The sequence below is a fragment of the Acomys minous genome (genome assembly GCF_964271855.1).
Source record: "Acomys minous genome assembly, chromosome: 12".
Taxonomy (NCBI): Eukaryota; Metazoa; Chordata; class Mammalia; order Rodentia; family Muridae; genus Acomys; species Acomys minous.
In genome coordinates, this window is record NC_140493.1 from 60,825,237 (window position 1) to 60,848,648 (window position 23,412).

The following is a 23,412-nucleotide window of genomic DNA, read 5'->3' on the forward strand; positions in this document are numbered from 1 at the left end:
CCACCTCTGTGGCTGTCCGCGCCCCGCCCGCCGCCGCTGGAGAGGAGGAGCTGCTGCTGTCGCCGCTTCCTCGGTCGCAGGTACCGGGGCCGGGGCTGTAAGGCAGCAGCTGGGCGGGAGCCGTGACACCTGCCCTGCGGGCCCCGAGGGCCCTGACGGCCGTAGAGCCCCAAGCGGGTCCGAGCGGCGTCCCCTGGGCGATGCTGGCGGGTGGGCCCGGGTCCGGCCTGTGCGGCTGCGCGGAGGATGCCCGCGGTGATGGGGGAGCCCCAAGGAGCCCGCGCCCCACCGGGCGCAGGTGCAGAGCATAGTTAGGAACTGTGAAGTCGTTAGCGGGTCACACGAGGAGTCCGCAGTCTGGCCATACGTGGGAGCTGTGGGGGTGCGTGTGAACTGTCACACTGCCCGGGATTTGCACGCTTTCCGCGTAGGCCTCGAGTGATCATGGACCTTGACACTTGACACGCGTCGTTAGAAAGCAGATAACGTCCCTCCAGATTTCCCAACAACTGTCATGGGGGGAAAAGACATGTAATCAATCACTCACCATTGGAGAGTAACCCTAAATATTCTTCAGAGCTAAGCATTGCAACCGAGGCGCTTCCTAAGGCGCCCTCAGTGCTATGAGTTTTTTTTATGTTCCAGTAACAGCTGGCTGCCTTCGTGTCAGATGTTGTGCCCAGTGATAGACCTTTTTAAAAAATCTCTGCCAGGTGCGTTGGCTCATGCCTTTAATCTCAGCACCTGGGAGGCAAAGGCTGCTGGATCCCTGTGAGTTCGAGGCCAGGCGGAGTCTAGGACATCCAAGACTACACAGAGAAACCCTGTCTCAAAAAAAAAAAAAAAAAAATTCTTTGCAATAACCCTAACAAGTACCATCTCTGATTTGCAGATAAGGAAACTGAGGCACAGAGTTAAAATTATCTTTTCCAAGCCCAGACAATTGGCAAAGATTATGTGAGATGGAGATGCCCAGACCTCCCCCCCCCCCACCTCAGCAATCCCATTTCCGGTTCCTTCCAACTGTAGTGTTCCTTAAGATTGTTGATTATTGATATAAGTTGTAGTCAGAACAAACTAGTTTGTTAAAGCCTTGTAGTACCAAAAAAGTTAAATGTCCTGGGTCCTCTTCAGTGCAGTTTGATTTGAAGTAGAAGTGGGTCTGTGTGTATGTGTTTGTTTACACACATTAGTTGTGTGTTCATTAATTTATTTTTACAGCAGTTCTAGTGAACTTTGAACATGCAGCATTCTGCCAAACTGAAAGATTTTTTTTCCCCCTCTGACAATAAGCTAATGTTTTACAGGGCACTGGAAAGGCATGGAAGAGAACTGTCATGTGACGAGGAAAGGAGGATTCAGGGCACATTCTGTAGAGCAAACTGAGTTACTGATTGCAAGATCAAGGATTTTCACTGTGACACAGGGAGTGGTTATTCCCTAGTCCCGGAGACCAGGGCTGGTAGTCTGTCTGTGTCCCTTTACTATTGCTGGGATCAGTACTCTGACAAAGCAGCATAAGAGAGAAAGGCTCATGACTCCCGGGCGCAGTCTGTCGTTGTGGAGAAGAGAAAGTGGCAGGGACTTGAGGCAGCCAGTCACATTGCAGCCATGGTCAAGAGCAGAGGGCGGTGAATGAATGTGTGCTGGCGCTCAGTGTCACCTCCTTTCCATGCTAAGGCCCAGCTCCTGAAAAGGTGCTGCCCACAGGGTGGGCCTCCCCATCCTAGCTGAGGAAACCCCTCACAGGGATGTGCACAGGCCCCCTTCCAGGTGCCCCCTTCTTTCATCAAGGCGACAGCCATCAATGCTAACCACCACAGAGGCCCGACTCCCTCAGCCGTATCAGGACTCAAGAGTTGCGTTGTCAGACTCCATGCAGCAGACGTAGCCTGTCCTTCGTGGCTGGGCGAGTCTAAGGACCCAGGACATACAGGGAACACAAGTCCTTGATCTAATGGAGCTAATAATCCCCTGGAGGAAGATGAGGATGATAGAGTAATTTGTTTAAAAATGGAAATATATCCAGTTAGGTGGTAACGGTTACTAAGAAGACAGATGAAGCAGCGAGGAGGTAAGAGGTACTGGGAAAGAAGCTACACAGTTTTACAGTGAGAATTAGTGTCCTACAGGATGCAGGGCGCCCTCCAGCTGTCAAGGGGAAAGTATACAGCAAACACAGAAACCCCTAGAACACAGTGTGTTAGAGAATGCCTCTGAGCAGAGCAGGGGGAAAGGCATGAAGCCAGAGGCCTAGTGGGTGCTGGTAATGCTGGCTTGTGCCCCTAAAGAAGATGGCCAGAGGGATTTGAGCAGAATGAGATCAAGTGTGTTCAGAGCTGAGGTGGAGTCAGAGAGGCCACTTAGAGGGCCCCAGGGCTGGTCAGGGTTCCTGGAGGGTATAGTCCAACACTCCCAGGCATGCCTGAGACCCGGGATAGTCCCAAGCCCTATATACACTGTGCTGTTTTTCCTTTGTATACATGCATATGCTTAACAAAGTAAGCACAGTGAGAGATTACCGACAGTAATAAAATAGGACAGTCAGTAGCGTTAGGCCATAATAAAAGTGACATGGATATGCTCTCTGCCTATTTAAAAATGTTTATGGTGTCCACCCATTTCCTTGTGGGGTTTGAGGTGACAGGATGTCCACATGATGAAATGAAGCAAGGCAAATGATACCGGCGTCTCAACATGAGCCACAAGCATTGCCAATACTGGCAGTTGATCTGGTAGTCCACGTGATGGCTAACTGGCTGTCGTAACCAGAGAGCCTGCTTAACAAAGGGGTGCGTCATGTCTAAGTTGGAACAGCTGGATGGCTTGAGATTTAATCACTATTCAGAATAGTGTGTCCTTTAGAACTTATGAATTCTTTCTGGAATTTTCCACCTATATTTTGGATTACGATGGTTGAAAACAAAAAAGTAAAAGCATAGATAAGAGGGCTTTGTGTAGTAGTCACCAGACATATTCTAGAAAAAGATTTGCTGATAGAAGGAAAGCGGATGTGAGAGTGGGTGGTACATGAAGCAGTCACAGTCGAGATGCCGTTCAAATAGACTATAAAAGGCCGGCGCTCAGGACAAAGGTCTGACTGGAAACGCAACTTTAGTACTTAGCAGGAAGGTGGGGTATTGGCCAATCTTTACTCAATGTAACAAAACCCCTGGAATAAATAAGTTGAAAGAGGAAAGATGTATTTTATTTCTAATTTAGAGATCTTAGTCCGTAGTCCTTGCTCTGTTGCTTCTGGAGTCATCGTGAAGTAGAGCATCAGGGGGCGGGGGACAGGGGGAAGGGGTGGGGGGCAGAGGGGGCAGGACTGCTTCTCTCACGGAGACAAGAAGCAGAGAGAAAGCGCGCGATGGCTGCAGTAACTCGCTTCCTCCAGCTAGACCCGCATGCTGAAAATTTCTCAGTCTCCCCAGCCCCGCCAGCTGGGAACCAGGCCTTCAGTTACCTGAGCCTTTGCTGGAACCTTTCATAGCCAAAGCATCATGGGTGTGGTTAAAGCCCCGAGACTGGCATCTAGTCTAAGGGATTGAGAACTGACTGACGTGATTGAGCAGGCAGAGGACACCAGGGAGGAGAAACCTCGCAGTGTTTGAGGGAAGGGAAGTGTCGGGTGCCAGGGAGAAAGGCTGTCAGCTGTATCCTCAGCCTTGACACAAGCCCGGTGGATGGAGTTAGAAACGGCAAAGGACAAATGGTCTTAGGAACATGTGTTGTTGGGACACTTGCCGTACAGGAGATGCAAACCTGTTATAAACCAGAGGCAGTGTGAGGCACTGGCATTGAGACGCGTGCACCCTGTGGACTTGAATGAGAGAGGGAACAGATCCACGCAGCGACGTGTTCTGCCGTAGCTACATTGCCTGTACCATAGCTGTGACCTCATGCTCGTTTGAATTTCAGACATGCTGTACCTGGCTGTAGTGACTGTGTGCTCCAGTTCTCAGCATTCAGATGCTCAGGGACTTACTAGTAATTGTTTAAAATCTCTCATCTGACTATGACTTTAGTAAGGTGGAAGAGCAGTGGTATCTGACATGAGGAGCAGAAAAGAACTGGAACAGAAGCCCGCGGAATTGAAAATGGAACCAGTAGCCAAGGCCCCGGAGCTGCTGCTTTGGGAAGATCAGTGGGACCAGTGAACATCTAGGCAGCTGAAGAAAAGGGAGGCACAGGCTGGTAATGTTATAAGTGGGTAGGCCTGGTGCCCAGGCTGAACTCCCAGCCTTAGAGGGCGGAAGCAGGAGGATTGTGAATTTGAGGCCAGGTTAACCTGGGAAACATAGGGAGACGCTGCCATATGATAGTGTCTTTTTCATACACACACACACACACACACACACACACATTGATTGATTGATTGATTGATTGAAGGGACATGATTACAGATCCCATGGACATTAAATGAAAACGAACCCTGTACTGTTCCCACAGAGCCATCCTTGTAAGCCAGTGCTAGGCCAGATGGATGCAGGGGTGAATTCTCTCAGACATTTGGGAAGTTACACCAGTTCTTGCAGCCTCTTTCCTCGTTCTGTGAGGCCAGCGTTACCACAGCCTCCCAGCACTGAGAAAACTACAGGTGTGTAGCTCAGGATTGGGGGGTAAAAAGCCTCCACAAAGTGTTAGCAAAAAGTTTCCCCACTTCTAAAGAGAATTACACAGCAGCCCCAGCATTAGGCCAGAGAAGGGAAGCCAGTGATCATGTCAGGTGCTTAGCAGTGCAGCCTTCAGTAACGCTCCTCAGAAAACAGCCCCGAGGACCTCTCGGCTTGGTAAGCCCTGCCACCGAGGCTGGACTTAGGGAGCTTTCCCACAGGATGAGACATGTAGCAGATGCTTTTCAGTGTATTGAAAGTCTACCTAGCTAGTGCTGGGACATGAAGAATATAAAGTTGGGGAAGAAAGAAAGAAAGAAAAAAAAGAAAGACCATTTTTGTAGGGCCCCTCTGAGCTGAGGCGCCCATTGCCCCAAGCCTCCCCACTGTGGTAGAGGTAGCCTATTTCCCCAAGCCTCGGTGGCCTGTTTCCCCAAGATGTGCAGCCACCCCACTTCCCCTGCCAGTATTGGAGAGGCCCAGTGCACACCCGCCCCCAGCTCTGTCTAGCCCCCGAGCAGAGGGCCATTGAGACTTTAAGTGGCACGATGCCCGCTCCCTCCTCCTTTCCTCAGCACTGCCTCCTGCCTACCTCAGGGCTGTCAGCCCCCTCCTTCCTGCCCTGGGGCTGTTGAGACAGGAGCAGACAAAATGGTGGCTCCTGTCAGTGCCTCAGCAGGAGCTGTCCATGGTGACTTTTCCTGCATCAGCCTATTGCCATGTTGGGAACAGACATCTTTTCTGCCTCAGAATGCCTGGGGCCGCCATGGGAGCTGTCCAGAAAGACGACAACCTTGCCTGCCTCAGCCTGTTGCCTCCACGGGAGCTGCCCACAATGGCAGTGCCTCCTCCTCTCCAGTCTCTGTCCATATTCATGCTGCTGGGAAAGGCTTCCCTACATGGACACCTCATACCCCTCAAGGAGAAAAGTGGCCAGACCCTGCCTGAGAAAGCTCAGCAGCCCAGCTCCTCCCCCAGACCTTGAGGGCCTCTGGGTGTGTCTGTTTCTGAAGTGTTACACACCTAAAGTTATCTGACAAACCATAACTAAAATCTAGAATCAATCCAGTGTGGATAGAAGACGGCATAGGAGGACCTGTTTGGGGGAGTGTTGCTGGCAAAGACGGCTGAAGGCTCGCTGTCCTGAGCCTGAAGGCATGGCTGTAATTTGTCTTTGTCTTTTATGCAAAAATACAAAACGTTTCTGATTCAAATTGTTTTCCAAAATCCAGAACTGTGTATTCTGAGATAGAATTGGTCCCATGTACTCAAAAATAAGAAGCTTGTTATAGTATTTGGAGCTGATGAGGACATCATCTTTGAAAGTATTTTAAAGAACAGTTTTCATGTCATATTGATCTTTTCTGAACAGCGTGGTTCTCTTGAGTGCCAGAACAAAAGTTCAAAGTAACAGTTATTCAGACTTTAAATAAAAAATTGTTAAGTGTTGTAGTTTGTCATGTCCCTGATGACAGGTCATATAGAACATTTTAAAAAATAAGGACATTTACCATGTTATTGCCAGGCTACTCAGTGTTAGTCATAGTGTAAATTACAAAGTTCTGGGTTTAAGACAGTGTGAGTAAGAGCTGGGAGAAAAGTGAGCCGTGTGTGTAAAGTAGCAAGGCTCTTCACCTGGCTGTGCCTGCGTCTCCGCTGGACGCACTGAGGACGCTTCCTGGCAGACGGCAGGTCTGAGGGTAGCTATTGTAACACAATGGGAGATGCACAGAGGGTGAGCCTTCTCCCCGGTGCTGTCACAGGGGCCCTTTGAGCTGTCTAAGCAGTCTGTGAGGATAGTTCATTCATAGGGTTGGAGGCTGGAGCGATGGCTTGGTGGTGAGGAGAGCAGTCCGCTCTTCCGTAGGACCTGTCTTCTCTCAGCACCCCTGTCAGGTGGCTCAGGGCCTCCTATCACTCAGGTCAGGGCATGCAGTGCCTTTGACCTCTGCACACACATGCACAGCACAACCCACCATGTATTCATAATCCCTGGGACTGCAGCCTCTGTTCCCATCTCTGAACGGTTCCCCCGAGCTCTCTGGGAGACCGAGTCACTGCCTGTTTGCCACCTTGCTGGGAGAGGCTGTGCAGGCCAGCTCTCCATCAGAAGGAAACTGGCTGTGATTCGATGCTCTTCCACTTGAAGTTATTACTCTGCTGAGGCAGCTCTGGGAACTGCTCTGTCCGTTCCGCGTCAGGGTATTGGCATTTCCTGCTTCCTCTGACCATCACGTAGTTTCCTAAATGTAGAAGGTTCTGCTAAAAACTCATTTCTGCCTATAATCTTTTATTTATTATCTCCATAACCTGAGCTTGGGAATACAGGAATAAGAAAGAAAAAAAAATCACTTTTCCTATTGAAAATCCACATCTTTGCACTTATCCTGCCTTCACTATCTTAGCATCAAAAGATGACAGACCCTGCCCTTCCTCTCAACTCCAAGAGAAAAGAGCCGGAGGGCCCTGTAAAGCCTGAGAGACTCCTTGGCCATCTAGGAGGTGACAGCTTTAAAATATCCAAAACCAGTATCCTTCTCCTAATCCGGGCTCATTAACAATATGCTGTTGGATGAAGTTGGCTCCCCAGCCCAAACCGACCAAGGCCTCTGGTAGCATAGGATTTATAAGTTACTGGGGTTTAAGGGTCAGTGAAGGTCCTTTGATGGTGTAGCCTCACGACAGTCAGACAGCCCTGAGGCTACTACACCCTCTCCAAGGTTGTGTGACGGAAGCTGTTGCCCTCCCCGTGTTGTTTGGATGGTAGCTTTGCGTGAAGGATGTGGTACCTGCCAGACAAGATTGGCTCCAAAACTAAGCTAAGCTGCAGACTAGATGGCCCACAGGGTGGCGCTATTGGGCCATATGAACAAAGCTGTTGGCTCCGCTGTTGTCCGTCAGTAACACAAGCAGGACGCGGAAGAGTCCAGCCTGACCTCCCAGAGCCTTGATGTCCATGCATATAGTAAGTATAGATCATAAACTGAAAAGAAGCCCCTTTGCAGTAAGAGTTTCAAACCCTGCATAATCACACACTAAAGATTCTAGAAAACAAAATCATTAAACTGTCCAAACTAGCATTTATTATTTCTATGAAAATTTTATTTAGATTTATTTAAATCTATTATCTTTTCTAAAAGTTGAGTTGTGATTAAATTTTAGTCATTTAAGCAATAAGCACTCTAAATAGTGCCAGAATAGAACAGACATCCCTGTTTTAGTGTTTTTAGTTTCTTTGCGGGGGGGGGGGGGGGGAATGGGTGAGGCTTCTCTCCTGTTATCCCACACCGTGAGAAGTACTGAGGAACAGCAAGTCCAGGAATCCAGTCACTTCCTGTAAACTAGAGGACAGTCTCAAAGGTTCTGTTGTTTTTCCACAAAAACTGACTTGTATTCACTAATGACAAGGTTGCTTCCAAGCTCACGTGCGGCTGCCTCCTGTACGCAGGCGGCACTGCAGACCTTAATTGTTCTCGGGATGAGGCGAGCCCGTTTGCAGTGTGAACACTAGACTCAGACTCCCTGCGTGGACGCCGTGAGGGGGAGGTTTGCCAGGGCAGCGTGTGAAGAAGGGATCCCCCGATAAAGCGTGTGACTTGACACCACACGTACGGTGGGGGAGGCCAGTGCTCAGCGGTTCTGCGGAGCCCAGTGCTGTGCATGAGGATGAATGCGAGGCCGATGGTACAGTTTGTGCTTCAGGTGCAGACAGGGGTGCGAGACTTCTAGTGGGTTTTGTTTCTTTTTGATTCATTTTTCCTTTTCATTAAGCTTAGTCCCCTAAGGGGATCTACTAAGTAATTGCTGAATTAACCTAGTTTAAATTACTTTATGAATGTCAATATAACGAATTGGCCCTTTAAAAAGTATTATTTAGAAATTCATACATCTCAAATTAATCTTTCCTTTGCTGTGTTAATTATGTTTTAATTATGAAATAATGGATAGTGTGGCACTGAGAACATGACAGAATTAAGACTTTCAAGGCTGGGATGTAGTGCAGTCTTGCTCCACATTTGGGAAGCCCTGGGTTCCCAAAGTACTGGGTGTGATGGCTCATCTCAGCTACAGCCACGTGTGAGGCCAGCCTGGCCTGGGCAAGGCCATGCCTCCGAAGCAGGGGACGCCTAAAATGTCTGAAGTGCCACAGAATGCGGGTTCTCTACAAGCTTAGCTGTGGAGTGAAAATGTGTCTGTTGGCCTCAGATCCATGTTCATCTAAACATTCTTGTTTTGAATGTCTGTTGTTTTTTTGTTTTTTGTTTTGTTTGAGACAGGGTTTCTGTGTTTTAGCTCTTGCTTTGTAGACCAGGCTGGCCTCGAACTCCTGCCTCTGCCTCCTGAGTGCTGGGATTACAGGATGTCCATTGATTTTAATCTCAGAAGAACCACTCCAAATGCCTCCCAGTGTGCTAGGCTGTCCTCAAGGCGTGTGCACAGTTTCTTCGTCAGCTCACTCAGAGCCCCACCTACAGAATGTGGGCAGCCCTTAAGACCCACAGTGGCTCTGGACAGGTGGCTTAATGGCTAAGAGCCCTTGCTCCTCTTGCAGGGGACCCAAGTTTGATTCTGGCACGGGAGACTCACATCTGTTGTAACTCCAGGTCCAGGGCATCCAATGCCTTCTTTTGACCTTTAAGGGCACCAAACATGCCAGGTGGTGGTGGCACAGGCCTTTAATCCCAGCACTTGGGAGGCAGAGGCAGTCGGATCGCTGTGAGTTTGAGGCCCGCCAGGACAGCCAAGGCTATACAGAGAAACCCTGTCTCAAAAAACCAACAAACCAACAAACAAAAAACAAAAGAGGGGCACCAAACACACCCACATAAATAAAAAATAAGTGTTTTTTAAAAGGAAAAAATTACAAAGAACCCCAAATAAATATTTGCACAATTTATGTTTACTTAGAACACATAACTCAAATCTTAGAAGGTCAAAGTTTAACCATAGGATTGATCAATAGAAATTTAATTCCCAGGCCCTTCTAATATAAGAGTCCTGAAAATAAACAAGCTTTAAATCCAGCTTAGTTTAAGATGAGCCGCATACCACTCTTGGAGCTTTCACAGGCCAGTAGCAATTGAGTCATCAGGAGAGGAGCCAAGTTCTGTAGCCATAGGCACAGCCAGCCTCGTCTGGCCAGAACTGTCACCCACCTGGGAACCAGTGAGAATAGTCTGATCTCAGTCAAAAATGGTTATTTTTAACTTTCTTCAGCATGATTTAAAATGTCAGTAGAGCCGGGTGTGGTGGTGCATGCCTGTAACTCCAAGATCTGACACCCTCACACACATACGTGCAGGCAAAACACCAATATACATAAAAATAAATAAATAAAAACTGTTTGAAAAGAAAGAAAATACAAGTGGAGATCTGACAGCCCCTCCCTGCTGTGCCAGTTTTTGGTCACACTTGGCTCGAGTGTCTTGGCTTTAATACCTCTTTCCAATTGCTCATAGGCATGATGTCAGCAGTGCATTTGAAGCGGGAGTGTAGCACTTAGTCATGCCTTTCCCAGTGACTTTCAAAAAGAAAAACAAATCGATACAGTGCGTACGGTTGTTGATACTGGATATAGAAAGAAACGTAAGGTTATCAGCACAGTCTGTACTAAAACAGAACAGCTTCCCGTCACTTCCTGACCACCAAGAATTGATTGCAGAACTTGTGTACTTTGACCCAAGACTATGGATCCAGAATTTGGGATATAAATGGAAAAGCATCTTCAATAGAACTTTCCATCCTGTTGGCAGCTGTCAAGCTTCCTCCCAAGCCTCCTCGCTGGCTCAGTGTTTGGTTAGCATCGGGGAGACCTAAGTGACTTCTTTGTCCCAAGGGTGAGTGGCTGTATCAGTGGGGCACACAGCACAAGGCTGTGGGGCTGTAGCACAGCTCTCAGGCCTGACCCCTTCCTTCTGGGACAGTGCCCATCCGTGGACTGGCCTCATGCACCTTGCCCTTTGCAAACCGTGGCCCTCATGACTGGCAGTGTGCTTTCTGGGCCTGGCTGCCCTACCACAGGCTGTTCGCGCCCATTGTGCTTTTACTTTGCCAGAAGCCAGTTCTTTTCCTGGAGGTCTTGCTCCCCACTGGGTGTCACCCCATGCTAGAAGCCACCCTGTTACCAAGGGATGCATGTGCCTTGCAAGTGTGCCTCAGCACAGCAGGGTACCACACAGCCTGGGATGGCAGCAGCCTGCGGCCTGGGCGCCAAGCTGCACAGCTGTAAGGATCTGAGCTGGATTACTGCCAGGCAGTGCAGCGGCACGCGAGTTCTGGATGGAGTGACCAAGCTTTGCCGGCTTCTAGCAACAAGGCCACCAGCTCTGTGGTCCTAAACATTGCTCCTCACACCCTCCTGTTTTCTCCACCTTGAATTCAGCCCTCATGTGTACTTAGCTTTCAGACCCATGTGCAGCCCTTGGAAGACATTTGAAAGCTGCCGGTCAACTGTTCTCTCTCGTGTTAGTGTCCCCAACTCTGTCTTTGGGGGGTACAGGCCGTGGTGAGTTCCAGGGCTTTTAGTTGTCCTTCCAAATGCTTGCGCCCACAGAGACTTCTGCAAATAGCTTGACCCTCAGAAAATGACTCCAAAGATGCTTTGTTGTGTTCTTTTTTGCATGGGAAAGATGGCACCATTGGGCCCAGCAGTTACGTTCCTAACTTTTTATCCCAGAAGAGGAAGACCACCACCACACGGCCTTCCCAAGTTCTTGTAAAAGTGTAGTGTGTGCTCAGCCCCAGGAGTGACGGCTAAGTTAGAGCCCTGGTAGAAGTGGAAACAGACCCCCCCCACCCCACCCCACCCCACTCCCACCCCCGTCACGAGTTATCCTCGGAGTTCCTCGTCACCACCACGCTACTCCACTACCAAATGCAAATGAATCATACTCAAAAGAAAAAGGCCCTAATGTAATTGCTAAGTTCCTGTAACAACCAAGTGTCCTTCAGCAGTAAGCTAACAAGCAGTGGTCTGTGCATAACACGCAAGGAGACAGTGAAAACGGGCGGAATCTGCACACAACATCAAGAGAGTCATGTCAAGTAAAAAGGAGCCAGGCCAAAGGCTCTGTGCAACCGTGTGGTTTCATTTCAGCTGAGTCTTCCAATTGTTCCAGAGATGGACAAGGCACACAGCAGTTTCTAGGGCATGAGAAGGTGGAAGTTGGAGCAGAGGCTAAGAGCACTTAGTGCCCCTGCAGAGATCAGCGGTGGGTTCCCTGCATCTGTGTGGCAGCTCACAGCCACTCCAGCTCCCGCCTTGGGGGACCCAGTGGCTCTGTGGGCATTGTAAATGTAGGTGATGCACGTGTGTGTGTGTGCAAAACATTTATACACACTAAAATAAATAAACCTTGGAAGGAAAACAGCCACACTCGTGGCACTGGAGACAGCCACTGTCTTGGTGGTGTCAGCATCGCCCTGACTATGCTGTCCTCCTATGGATTTTAAGGTGGTGCTATCAGGGGAGCTGAGGAAAAGGGACGTGGGGCTCTTGTGTCATCTTTTTTTTTTTTTTTAATTTTTACTGAAAAGAAGAAGACAGCTAGTCCAAGTCATGTGTAGGTAGGCACTGAGTATTCTGATGTAGCTGAGTGTCTAAGAAATTATCTGCCCCGTATCTGTCCATGACGATTTCACTCAATTCACCCTGGTCATCAAAAGGCAGTTTATTCTGGGGAGGCTGTCTTGTGTCATCTTACAGGTGGGCCTGCAGTTGTCTCCAAATACATACAGTTGAGAAGGGCCCCCTTGTGCAGTAGCTAACGCATGTTTGGGTTTTGTTCGCTGTGGGGGTGGGTAGGAATGGATTTCTAGTGACTGAAGTATAGATTGGTGCTGTTGGCACTGTTGTAATTCAGGCTGATGTTTATGTAGCATGAAATATGTAGATTTGATCTGTAATTTGGACAAGTGTGCTTGGCCACCAGGCGCCGTCCTGCCAAAATGGCAGAAGCCCGCCCTTTCTTACAGACCAGAGGGGATTGTGGGAGCATTTGAGGTGTGGTTATGTAATTGTCATTGTGGCTCTACATGACGACCACAGCTTCCTCCTCCACAACACGAGTGCACCTAACAGTACACTCTCACACCTTTTCATACTGGAGACTGCAGCCAGGTGTAAGCTGGAGAGAGGTGGCGATGACACTTCCACCTCGTCACTCAGGTCAGAGATGGAAAGTACTCAGAACAGTTGTCCAAGAAAATCGACTTAAGTGCTTCAGTGACAGGATGTTTGTCCAAACTGATGGGAGCCCAGACAATTAGAATCAGTAGAGGGCACTGTGCGCTAGCCAGGGTGTCTCACAGCCAGCTAGTCTGCCGTCATCCCCAGCTCCTGTCCAGCACCGCGCGCTCCGTGTGACAGTCTGGTATGCATGTCATAAATGAAGCCTTACCAGATGCCATTAGCGGTTCTCTGTGTAAAGATCTTGGGTAGCAGCATTCATGACCAGTCAACGCTCAACGCAGGTTTCACCCTCACAGTGATACTGGGATTTGGACTTTATTAGCAACCAGTTAAAGTGACGCATTTCAGACACAGGGTGAATGTTTAATGATTGATGCTGCCCTTCTGTGATCTGGACTGGCTGCCCTGTGTCCGCAGTTCTTCTTAAGAATTGAGTGGTCAGACAAGGTACACAGAGAGGCCACCAAGTGGGCCCGGGGGTAGCCCGAGGATGGGTGATACACGTCAGTGCAGGAGGACGAGGAGGGACAAAGATTAGATACTGAACTGACACTCTTCTGTTTGGTTGAGCTCTAAGCTTTGGCTGGTTGTCTGCCTTTCCCCCTCGTATGAACAGCATTTTCTTTGTAAGAGTGCTGTTGTGGGGCTAGGGGGGAACGTGGCCCAGTGGTTGAGCCCTTGACCACTTGTGCAAGACCCTGGGTTCCAGTTCTGGGGCCCTGCAGAAGTTAACTAGTCAGAGTGGGAGCAAGCTTCCATTCACACTGTAGAGAATGTGCATTCAGAGTTCCAGAGGCTGGAGTGACCCCAGGGCTGCCGCCACAGGGCCACCACCACAGGGCCGCCGCCACAGGGCCACCACAGGGCCACCGCCACAGGGCCGCTGCCACAGGGCCACCACCACAGGGCCGCCGCCACAGGGCCACCACCACAGGGCCGCCGCCACAGGGCCGCCGCCACAGGGCCGCCGCCACAGGGCCACCGCCACAGGGCCGCCGCCACAGGGCCACCGCCACAGGGCCGCTGCCACAGGGCCACCGCCACAGGGCCACCGCCACAGGGCCACCGCCACAGGGCCACCGCCACAGGGCCACCGCCACAGGGCCACCGCCACAGGGCCGCCGCCACAGGGCCGCCGCCACAGGGCCACCGCCACAGGGCCACCGCCACAGGGCCGCTGCCACAGGGCCACCGCCACAGGGCCACCGCCACAGGGCCACCGCCACAGGGCCGCCGCCACAGGGCCGCCGCCACAGGGCCACCGCCACAGGGCCACCGCCACAGGGCCGCCGCCACAGGGCCACCGCCACAGGGCCGCTGCCACAGGGCCACCGCCACAGGGCCGCTGCCACAGGGGCCGCCACAGGGCCACCCCGACAGGACTGCCGCCACAGGGCAGGCTCTCTCCTGTCTGCAGTCACAGCCCTCCACTCTTCTCTCTCACTTGAGAGCCTGGCAATCACTTGGGTGGCCTGGCGGGTTGGGCTTCCCTCAGGTGTTCTGGGGGTACACACAGGGCCCCGACCTGCTTGCGTGTCACAGCGCCCTGCGTTCTTTCTCGCGCTGCTTCTGGGCTGGAAGTGAAGTCCCTCGTCCTTGCCAGCCCTTCTGGTGCATTGCAGTTTGTTGTTGATGATGGTCTTTGTTAGGAATTCAGACACAGCTGGGGGTGCTGAGGGAGTGAGCTGACTGTGCACCCCTTCACCTGCTGGGCCTGCACTAGGGCAGGTGCACCTACTGACCAGGACAAAGTGCTGTTTTCCTGCGGGAGTCTTAATTGTGAAGTTGAGGTGAGCAGTTCCTCCAGGACAGAGAAATGGACCAGTTTGTCACCTCAGAGCATATAAGGACACTCCAGAGGAATCCCAGTCTGCCAGCTGGAAGACCTGAGTCAAAACACCAAGTAGACAGGTTTTTAGGATCACTTTGTACAGTATAGCCAACATGTCTTGGCTCTTGGAAAATACTTAGTATATGCACTTTTATTTCCAAAGCAGTTTGTTAGGTGTTCGTTTGTTTGAGTATTCCAGTCCATGACTAGTGCAAGGGAAATTAAGAGGAACTGCTAGCTGCTTTATTAAATAAATTATTAAGATGGAATTATTCTTTTTAATAAGTGAGAAGATAACTACCACATGGAAACTATGCCTTTTTTATTTTTTAAAAAATATTTTTCTGTCGCTGTGAGTTTGAAGCCAGCCTGGTCTACAAAGCAAGTCCAGGACAGCCAAGGCTACATAGAGAAACCCTGTCTTGAAAAAAATATTTTTTTTTCCTAGATTTCTTTTAAATATGTGAGTGTTCTGCTTGCATGCTTGTCTGTGCACCCCCATGTGCCTGATGCCTACAGAGCTCAGCAGAGGGCACTGGACCCCCTGCAGCTGGTGTACGAATGGGGATGACCCACCACGTTTGCATCAGGAACTGAACCTGGCTCTTCTGCAAGAGCAAAAAGTGCTCTTTTTTTTTTTTTAAATGATTTATTTTGTTCTTTGGTGTTTTGCCTACATATGTGTCTGTGTAAGGGTGTTGGATCCCCTGGTGCTGGAGTTACAGACAGTGTGAGCCACCAGATGGGTGCTCGGAATTGAACCCAGGTCCCCTGGAAGAGCAACCAGTGCTCTTAACTGTTGCGCCAACTCTCCAATCCCTGGGCCACAGTGCTCTTAACCACTGAGCTAAGTCTCCAGCCCTGGGGCTTAATTTTTAAGAATTTATTATTTCAAGCCAGCTGTGGTGGCTGTGGCCGGAGGGTGTGAGTCTGAGGCCAGCCTGAGTCTCACCTGTCGTCGGTCAGTGCCTCAGACAAGCCAGAGTGGTTATGTTGACCTCTTTCTAGAGCTGTTCCTAACAGCTGCTGCTCAGCCTTGCTCATGCTCTGAGTCCCTCTCCCGAAGTGCCCGTCCTCTGTCACTGCTTCGGGTCAAAGTCCCATCACTTCCTGTGCACTGACCTTCTGACAGCTTGCTTGTCTCTAGTGTTTCCTGTCTAGCCCTCCACGTTCCTGTCCAGCGTGTCCTGTACGTGTGGGCAGCAGCAGGGCTCTGCAGCCAGGCAGCCTGGGCTGGAGACCTGAACACAAATGCTGAGGCCCGAAAACCCTGCCTGTGGGCACTGCGCTCCTAGGCCCAGGGCGAAGTGGGCAGGTAGGGACAGTGGGCTGGCCTAGTACCTAGTTCCATTAGTGTCCAGAGAGTTCCCTTGGGAAACGTGAGAGCCCAGCCTGCTTTATAGGGGCTGGGAAACCGTGCAAGCCCAGCCCGCTCTATAGGGGCTGGGAAACCGTGCAAGCCCAGCCTGCTCTATAGGGGCTGGGAAACCGTGCAAGCCCAGCCTGCTCTATAGGGGCTGGCCAGATGGCTCAGAAGTTAACAGTGCTCACACCTGAGTTGGATGCCACATGGCAGAGGAGCAAACCGACACCACAAGTTGTACTCCAGCCTTCAAGGTGTCCCATGGTGTGCACACATGCAGTGTGTGCATACACACGCGATAGATAAATAACAAATATTTGCCCTTTGTTCGTTTGTTAGAGCCTTCTCTGTAAATGGCCTGCTCACTGCCTTTCTGTTTTCTCTTCCGAAGTTCCTTTTGAGAGACTTTACTTGGTCTTAGTTGAAGCGAAAGGTGAGGAGAGAGCTTGTGAGGCGGAATGTGCTGTGGCTGAGGCAGGGCAGTGCCAGGCTCGGCGTGTAGGTTTTGGGTTCAGTCTCTCTGGAACACTGCCGGCCTTGGAGCTGGAGCTGCCGACTGTGTGCCTAGCCGCCAGGTGGGGTGGAGTGTGCGCAGTGCTGTGGCGGGGCTGCTGCTTGCCTGGGTCTGACGTCCTCCTCTCTCACTCCTTACACACTGGGAGTCTGGCAAAACCAAGTATGGAAGTGACCATAAAACAGAAGAGGGTTAATTCTGCAAATTGCTATTGATTTAATGACATTTTAAAAATCAGTGTGTACTAACTTTAACTTGTAAAAATGAAGTCTTAAGCCGAGTGCAGTGTTGCACACTTGTAATCCCAGCACTGGGAGGCAGAGGCAGAGGCAAGTGGATCTCTGTTAATTCGAGGCCAGCCTGGTCTACAAAGCGAGTCCAGGCCCCTAAGGCTATACAGAGAAACCATGTGTCGAAAAACTAAAACCAAACAAACGAAAAAAGAAGTAAGTGTAAGCTCACATGTGTTTTCTGATAATTTAATGAACTTAAATCTAAGTAATTGTCCTTAGCTTTAAAAATATTTCAACTTTTTGTGATAAAAGAGCACTATATAGTAATTAAATTGCCATTTTGATCTAGCAGATCATGCTATGACAGGATAAAATCTTTTAGTAGAAAATAAAACATAATTGATACTTTTGTGATTATTGTTTGTTTGATGAGAAAATTTATTATATGAAAGAGGCCAGGAGTGATAAATGCTGTCCCTCTGACTGGTTGCCTCTGTCATCAGCTGTCACTCGCCTTGTCTCACTGCAGGAGTGTTTGTCCACCACAGACAATGTCCTACGTTTTTGTGAACGATTCTTCACAGACTAATGTGCCCCTGCTTCAAGCCTGCATCGATGGAGACTTCACCTATTCCAAGCGGCTTTTGGAAAGTGGCTTCGACCCAAATATCCGCGACAGCAGGGGCAGGACAGGCCTTCACCTCGCCGCGGCCCGGGGCAACGTGGACATCTGCCAGCTGCTGCATAAGTTCGGGGCTGACCCACTGGCCACAGACTACCAGGGCAACACGGCCCTCCACCTGTGTGGCCATGTGGACACGATCCAGTTCTTAGTTTCCAATGGACTCAAAATTGATATTTGGTGAGTTGGTGTGCCACCGAAGCCCAGTCATTTCTTCCCGTTTGTCTTGGAGGCTGCGGGCTGAGCACCACCCGACCCCTTGTAATGACAAGTCCAGGAAGGCAGTGAAGCCTCAGCCCTTAGCAGGGCAGTGTGCGAACACAGGGCCAGCCCCAGGTGTGTGTGTGCGTGTGTGTGTGTGTGTGTGTGTGTGTGTGTGTGTGTGTGTGTGTAACAGCAGCTGGTTTCTGTTAACTATAAAGTATAATTCAACAAAAGAAGGAAGAGGACTGTTTTATCAGCTTGTTCTAGACTCTCGGTGCAGTCTCTTCATTTTTTAAATTATTTTTTAGGTCTTTCCCATGCGGGTATTCATATGTTGAGCACTATTCCCCCACCCCTCCATTCCAACACTTTCTTTTCTCATTTTACACATGGAATAGGTAGTCAAGAAGTCACACAGCTTATGAAGGACAGGCTGGGATTTGAACCTGGGTCCTCCGCAGAGCTCACGTGTCTTCTGTCGAATACCACAGCAGCCTCGTCATAGCGCTGGGCTGAGCCCTCTTCAGGCTGCACAGGTGGAGGGCGGCTGGGGGTGTTGTTCTGTTTGGCCCAGTGCTACTCAGTCTCTTACGTGGGAAAGGCCAGCTCACTTCAACTCTGAGCTTGAACCTTACGCTGCAGGTTCTTGCTGTCCTGGTGACTGGGGGCCATGGCCACCTGGGTCCTAGCATGACAGCAGTGTCATGCTCTGACAGCAGGACAGAACGAGCAGCAGCTGACAGTGGAGTCAGGGTGGTTGGAGGTCTGATCTGCTCTTCCTTTGCTAGTGTTAGATGCTCAGTGTTCAAGGCAGCTTCTCATCTTAGGCCTTTTACATATACATGTACAAATATGTATGTGTGTGTGTACACACATATGCATATGCTTATATGAATATGTACTGTGTATACAAAGACTGAGTCTAGAGAAATATGTGTGTGTACACATACATGTCTATATACATACATGACTATACTCACAGCGTGTACAAAGACTGAGTCTAGAGATTTGTGTGTCTGCACATTACATGTCTTCTGTTCTTTCTTTTTCCTAAGTGTTCTTTTTATTTTTTTATTTTTTCTTCCCTGGAAGGAAAAACCCAGTTAATTCAACTGTCAGTTTCTGGCCTGCTTGGCTCTGCTCTGGGTTTGACTTGTGAACCGTTTGTGGCCCACACTTTGCTCACTGTAGCAATGGGGGCTGGCCATGTGCATGGCTGCTGCTGGCGTGACCCTTTCCTTCTGTGACCTTTCCAGCAATCATCAGGGCGCTACCCCCTTGGTCCTGGCAAAGCGCCGCGGTGTGAATAAAGACGTCATCCGGTTGCTGGAGTCCTTGGAAGAACAGGAGGTAAAAGGGTTTAACAGAGGCGCGCACTCGAAGCTGGAGACCATGCAGACAGCGGAGAGCGACAGGTACAGAGCACGGCCGGCTGAGGCACGGTCACCAGCGCCTCCCTGCTCTTGGTCACCCCTTGCTGTCAGGCGCAGAGCTGTGCGCTCTCTGAACTTCATGTATGTGCTGTGGCTTCAGATTACAGTCCAAAACTTGGCAGGGGTACCCAGTGACAACAGCTGAGCGATGAGTTAGAGGCACCACGTGGGTGGATCGGAGGCCAGACAGTTCAAAGTAGAGAGCGAGAGAGGGCCTTCCAGTGTTCAGTATGGATCCGAGAGAGAGAGAGAGAGGGGGGGGGGGGGAAGGGAGGGAGGGAGGGAGGGAGGGAAGAGGGAAGAAGGGAGGGGGAAGGAGGTGGGGGGGCCTGAGAAGCTGGGTTGCATTGGAGGGAGCAGGCGCGCTGCAAGGGCGGGGGTGGAGGGCTGGAGTAGGGAGGAAGACCAACTCCAAACAGATCAGCCACTGAAAGAACTGTGTCCAGTCTCACACTGCAGTACTGCAACTCAGGCTGAGGCAGGAGAATTGCCATCAGTTCTAAGCCAGCCTTAGCTACAGAGTGAGACCCTGATCGTGTGGGTCCTCACAGCTGTACACAAGTGCTCATAGCGCAGACAGATGAAAGCAGGTGACTTTCCCATGAGTTGGAAGTCACGGAGTTGGCCTCCTCTAGGTAACCAGGGCTTGGATTTGGTGGCTGGTGTGTCTGATTGCTCTTCATCTAGCTGCAGTGGGGAGCGCAGGCCAGTCAGTCTGAAAGTCTGCAGAGTGCTGCTCTCTGCCCTGATGGCTCAGCAGGCACAGCCAGCAGGCCTGACCTGGGTTTCAGTGGCACGGAGCCTGTTGGCTGCCATGGTCTTTCAGCTTCAAGCACTCAGTGAGTCAGCTGTCTCTTCCCAGGAACACAGCTGTAGTGTGGTCACTCAGACCTCTCACTGTGGGTCACCAAGGTCAGTGCTGCACATCCCTCCTCTGTCTGATGCCTTTGGGCCACGCCCCCTTCCTTCTCATGTGCTGGCTGTGGGCTCCGTGCTCACTTAGTTCTGCTTTCTTAGTGTCAGGCGCTTCCTCTGGTCCTGACGGAGCAGAAGGTTTTACTGTGAACTGGGGAAGCTCCTGAATTCTCCAGATGCTGACAAGCTGACAGAGTAACAGGAAGTCAGACACTCACAGCCTGTTCCTTCACCTCTCGGGGTTTGCACTCCGTGTGCCAAGTGCTTAGCTCTGCCTCTGTGTATACTGATGTGCACGTATGTATGTGCACTGGTAGAGAGGCCAGAAGAGGGTTCCAGGTGTCCATCAATCACTGTCCACTCCTTCTTTTGAGCAGGGTTCCTCCTGAGGCCAGGGTTTGTGTTTCCTCCCTTGGAGCTGGGGTTCCGGCATGTGTGTGGTGCCTGGCCTGTTCTGTGGCTGCAGGGGTTCCGGTATGTGTGGAGTGCCTGGCCTGTTCTGTGGCTGCAGGGGTTCCGGCTTGTGTAGGGTGCCTGGCCTGTTCTGTGGCTGCAGGAGTGCAGGCATGTGTGGGGTGCCTGGCCTGTTCTGTGGCTGCAGGGGTGCAGGCATGTGTGGGGTGCCTGGCCTGTTCTGTGGCTGCAGGGGTGCAGGCATGTGTGGGGTGCCTGGCCTGCTCTGTAGCTGCAGGGGTGCAGGCATGTGTGGGGTGCCTGGCCTGTTCTGTGGCTGCAGGGGTGCAGGCATGTGTGGGGTGCCTAGCCTGTTCTGTGGCTGCAGGGATTCCAGGCATGTGTGGGGTGCCTGGTCTGTTCTGTGGCTGCAGGGGTTCTAGGCATGTGTGGGGTGCCTGGCCTGTTCTGTGGCTGCAGGGGTTCCAGGCATGTGTGGGGTGCCTGGCCTGTTCTGTGGCTGCAGGGGTTTAAGCCCCAATCCTCAAGATTGCACACAAGTGCTCATAACTATGGTGCCATTTCTCCAGCCACCCCGCCCCCTTCACTGTGACAATATTCACTAGTGCGTGTTTCTCAGTGCATTCTGGAGATGTCATTTTGACACCGATCAGTAGGTCTTTATCAGAAATGGGCTTTATTTTGCCGTCCCGATTACTAATTACATAGGTCAGGGTTAGAGTTTGGCGAGCATGGGAAGAACAATGGCAGTCCTGCTTTCCCAGCGCCTGTCACGGCGTGTGTGCAGCTACAGCTCTGTGGACACCGAAGCCTCTCAGTGTAAATTATTAACACCGCTGCTACTCAGTTCCACTTAGCCCGGCCCTCAGTGCCACAGTAGCTGAGATTAAATCCACTCGAAACAAGTGTTACAGCCAGGCATGGTGGTGCACACCTTTAATCGTAGCACTTGGGGAGGCAGAGGCAGGCCGGTCTCTGTGAGTTCGAGGCCAGGGTGGCTTTGGGTCGCTCTTGGTGGGTGAAGCATGTTCTCACGCCCCTTTCCTGTCTTCCCTCCTCCCGCAGTGCCATGGAGAGCCATTCTCTGCTCAACCCCAACCTCCAGCAAGGCGAGGGGGTCCTGTCCAGCTTCCGGACCACGTGGCAGGAGTTCGTGGAGGACCTGGGCTTCTGGAGGGTCTTGCTCTTGCTCTTGGTCATTGCTTTGCTGTCCCTGGGCATTGCCTACTATGTGAGTGGGGTGCTGCCCTTCGTGGACAACCAGCCTGAGCTGGTGCACTGAGGGCTGCGGGGATCGGGCAGGGGCCTGTGTGTGGGCTCCAGCTCTGAGCCTCTGTCTTAGCACAAGGCGTGAGGGCTGCCTGGCTTTCGTTTTGGATTTGTAATTATTGTGGCCCTCCGGAAGAATGATGTGTTCCAGTGATGTCACCTGTCCTGCACCCTGATGCTACCTCGGATGCAGCCTGTGTCTAAAGAGGACATCCCCAGGCTTGTGGGACCCAAGTGTGGACGTCAAGGCCTCAGAGCAGGGACCCAACTCTGGTGGAGGAGCAGTGACCTCCCCCCCCCATCTTTTTTTAAAGCCCTGTTTTTTGTTTGTTTGTTTGTTTTACTTTCCTGGGGAGAGGAGAGAGTGAAAACTTTCAACTTAATTTTTTATTTTTTTTCACAATAGGAATTTGTAATATGTCCAATTAGAAACTTTGACTTTAAAAGTCTGTTTTCAGGCTAGTCAGACAGCAAAAGGTTTTGAGCGTCAGCAGTCTTTAACATGGATTGACTTGCTCTGTGTCTGCGAAAATCAGCTTGCAGAGTTCAGCTCACTCTCCAGCCTCATCCCGTTTTACTCTTGAGATGTCCTCTTCAGAAAAGCACCAGGAAACTGTTGTAGTGAGAGAAGAAGAGCCTTCTCCCCAGTGTCCCCCTGCCTGGGCAGTGCTGCCAAGACACTGGCCCTTCAGTCCTGTAAGCCGGCATGTCGTCGCGGCTCATCACAACTAACCTGTGTTTGTGCGTCACGCGCCCTGAACAGCATTGTGCTGCTGTCATGGTGCATGGCGTGAGTAGGACTCTGGGCCCCAAACTCGGCTGCAGCTTCCGGCAGTGTTTGAAAACTCTTTTTGGTCTGTAATATAGAGAGGACGATTTTTATGTTACTACAGCGAATGAAGTATTAGGAAGCCCTCACAGAGAGTGGAGGCTTAGTGATGGCTTGTTGAGTAAAATCTGCAGTGGAGAACTAATGGGTTTGTTTCCTGTGGCAGAGGCAGCACTAGCTGACTGAGTAGAGAGGCCCTTCTGCGAGCCTCTCGCTTGCTGGTATTTTCTTACCTGTTTGTAGATACCAGGTACTGACACTTTCCTGTCATGTGGCTTTATCCCGTCTGACAGGAGTTTGCAGCTCCTGAGCGGCTGCCTCAGATTCAGCATGCAGTGTCTTGCTTTTAGTGAGTCATGTTTGGTGGAGTGCAAGGGGGCGGCAGGCTTTGCTTCTTGCATGGAGAACATGGAATTTAGGTTTGGAGTATGCGCAGGCCGAGGGCTGGGGAGTCGGCTTTCCCCCTGTGTGACTGAATGTGTGTCCTGTGTAAATACGCTGCATCCCCACCCCTGCTTCCTGCCCAGCTGCTTCCTTTGCATTGTGTGCTCCACGTCACTCATTCAGCAATGCTACCAATAAATGCATTTATCAACCCTCGTCACCAGCATTTTCTTAGTGTATCATATTTCAGTATCTTGTAATGGGTTGACGCCCTGGTGTAGATAGAGGCTTACAAATGCCTGAGGACTCCTCAGTGCGCATTGCATGTGGAGGTCAGTGTCCTGACTCGGCACGCTCATCCCTGGGGACCAAGGGCCCTGGCTGTCCTAGCGTTCTGGTGAATCATTTGAGTCAAGCTGGAAGAGTGTCTTCAACAAAGTCACTGTAGTGTAGACGTTCCCAGCCACCGGGCGTTGGAAGCCATGCCCAGGGTGGCTGTGTGACACAGGGCTGTGGGTGGGGGCTGGGGCGCTG

At 51.0% G+C, this 23,412-nt stretch overlaps 1 protein-coding gene across 2 annotated transcripts; it reads left to right on the forward strand.

Annotated features, from left to right (window-relative positions):
• On the forward strand, positions 1-23,094 carry ANKRD46 (ankyrin repeat domain 46). Of its 2 annotated transcripts, XM_084803081.1 has the most exons (5): positions 38-80; positions 16,341-16,434; positions 17,278-17,610; positions 18,891-19,049; positions 21,462-23,094. In XM_084803081.1, the coding sequence occupies exons 3-5, from the start codon at positions 17,300-17,302 to the stop codon at positions 21,676-21,678; spliced, it is 687 nt and encodes a 228-aa protein (XP_084659207.1). In that variant the 5' UTR covers positions 38-80; positions 16,341-16,434; positions 17,278-17,299; the 3' UTR covers positions 21,679-23,094. The 2 variants fall into 2 exon arrangements, with proteins under 2 accessions (XP_084659206.1, XP_084659207.1); XM_084803080.1 differs by lacking the exon at positions 16,341-16,434 and having other exon boundaries at positions 1-80.
• Positions 23,095-23,412: the final 318 nt, after the last annotated feature.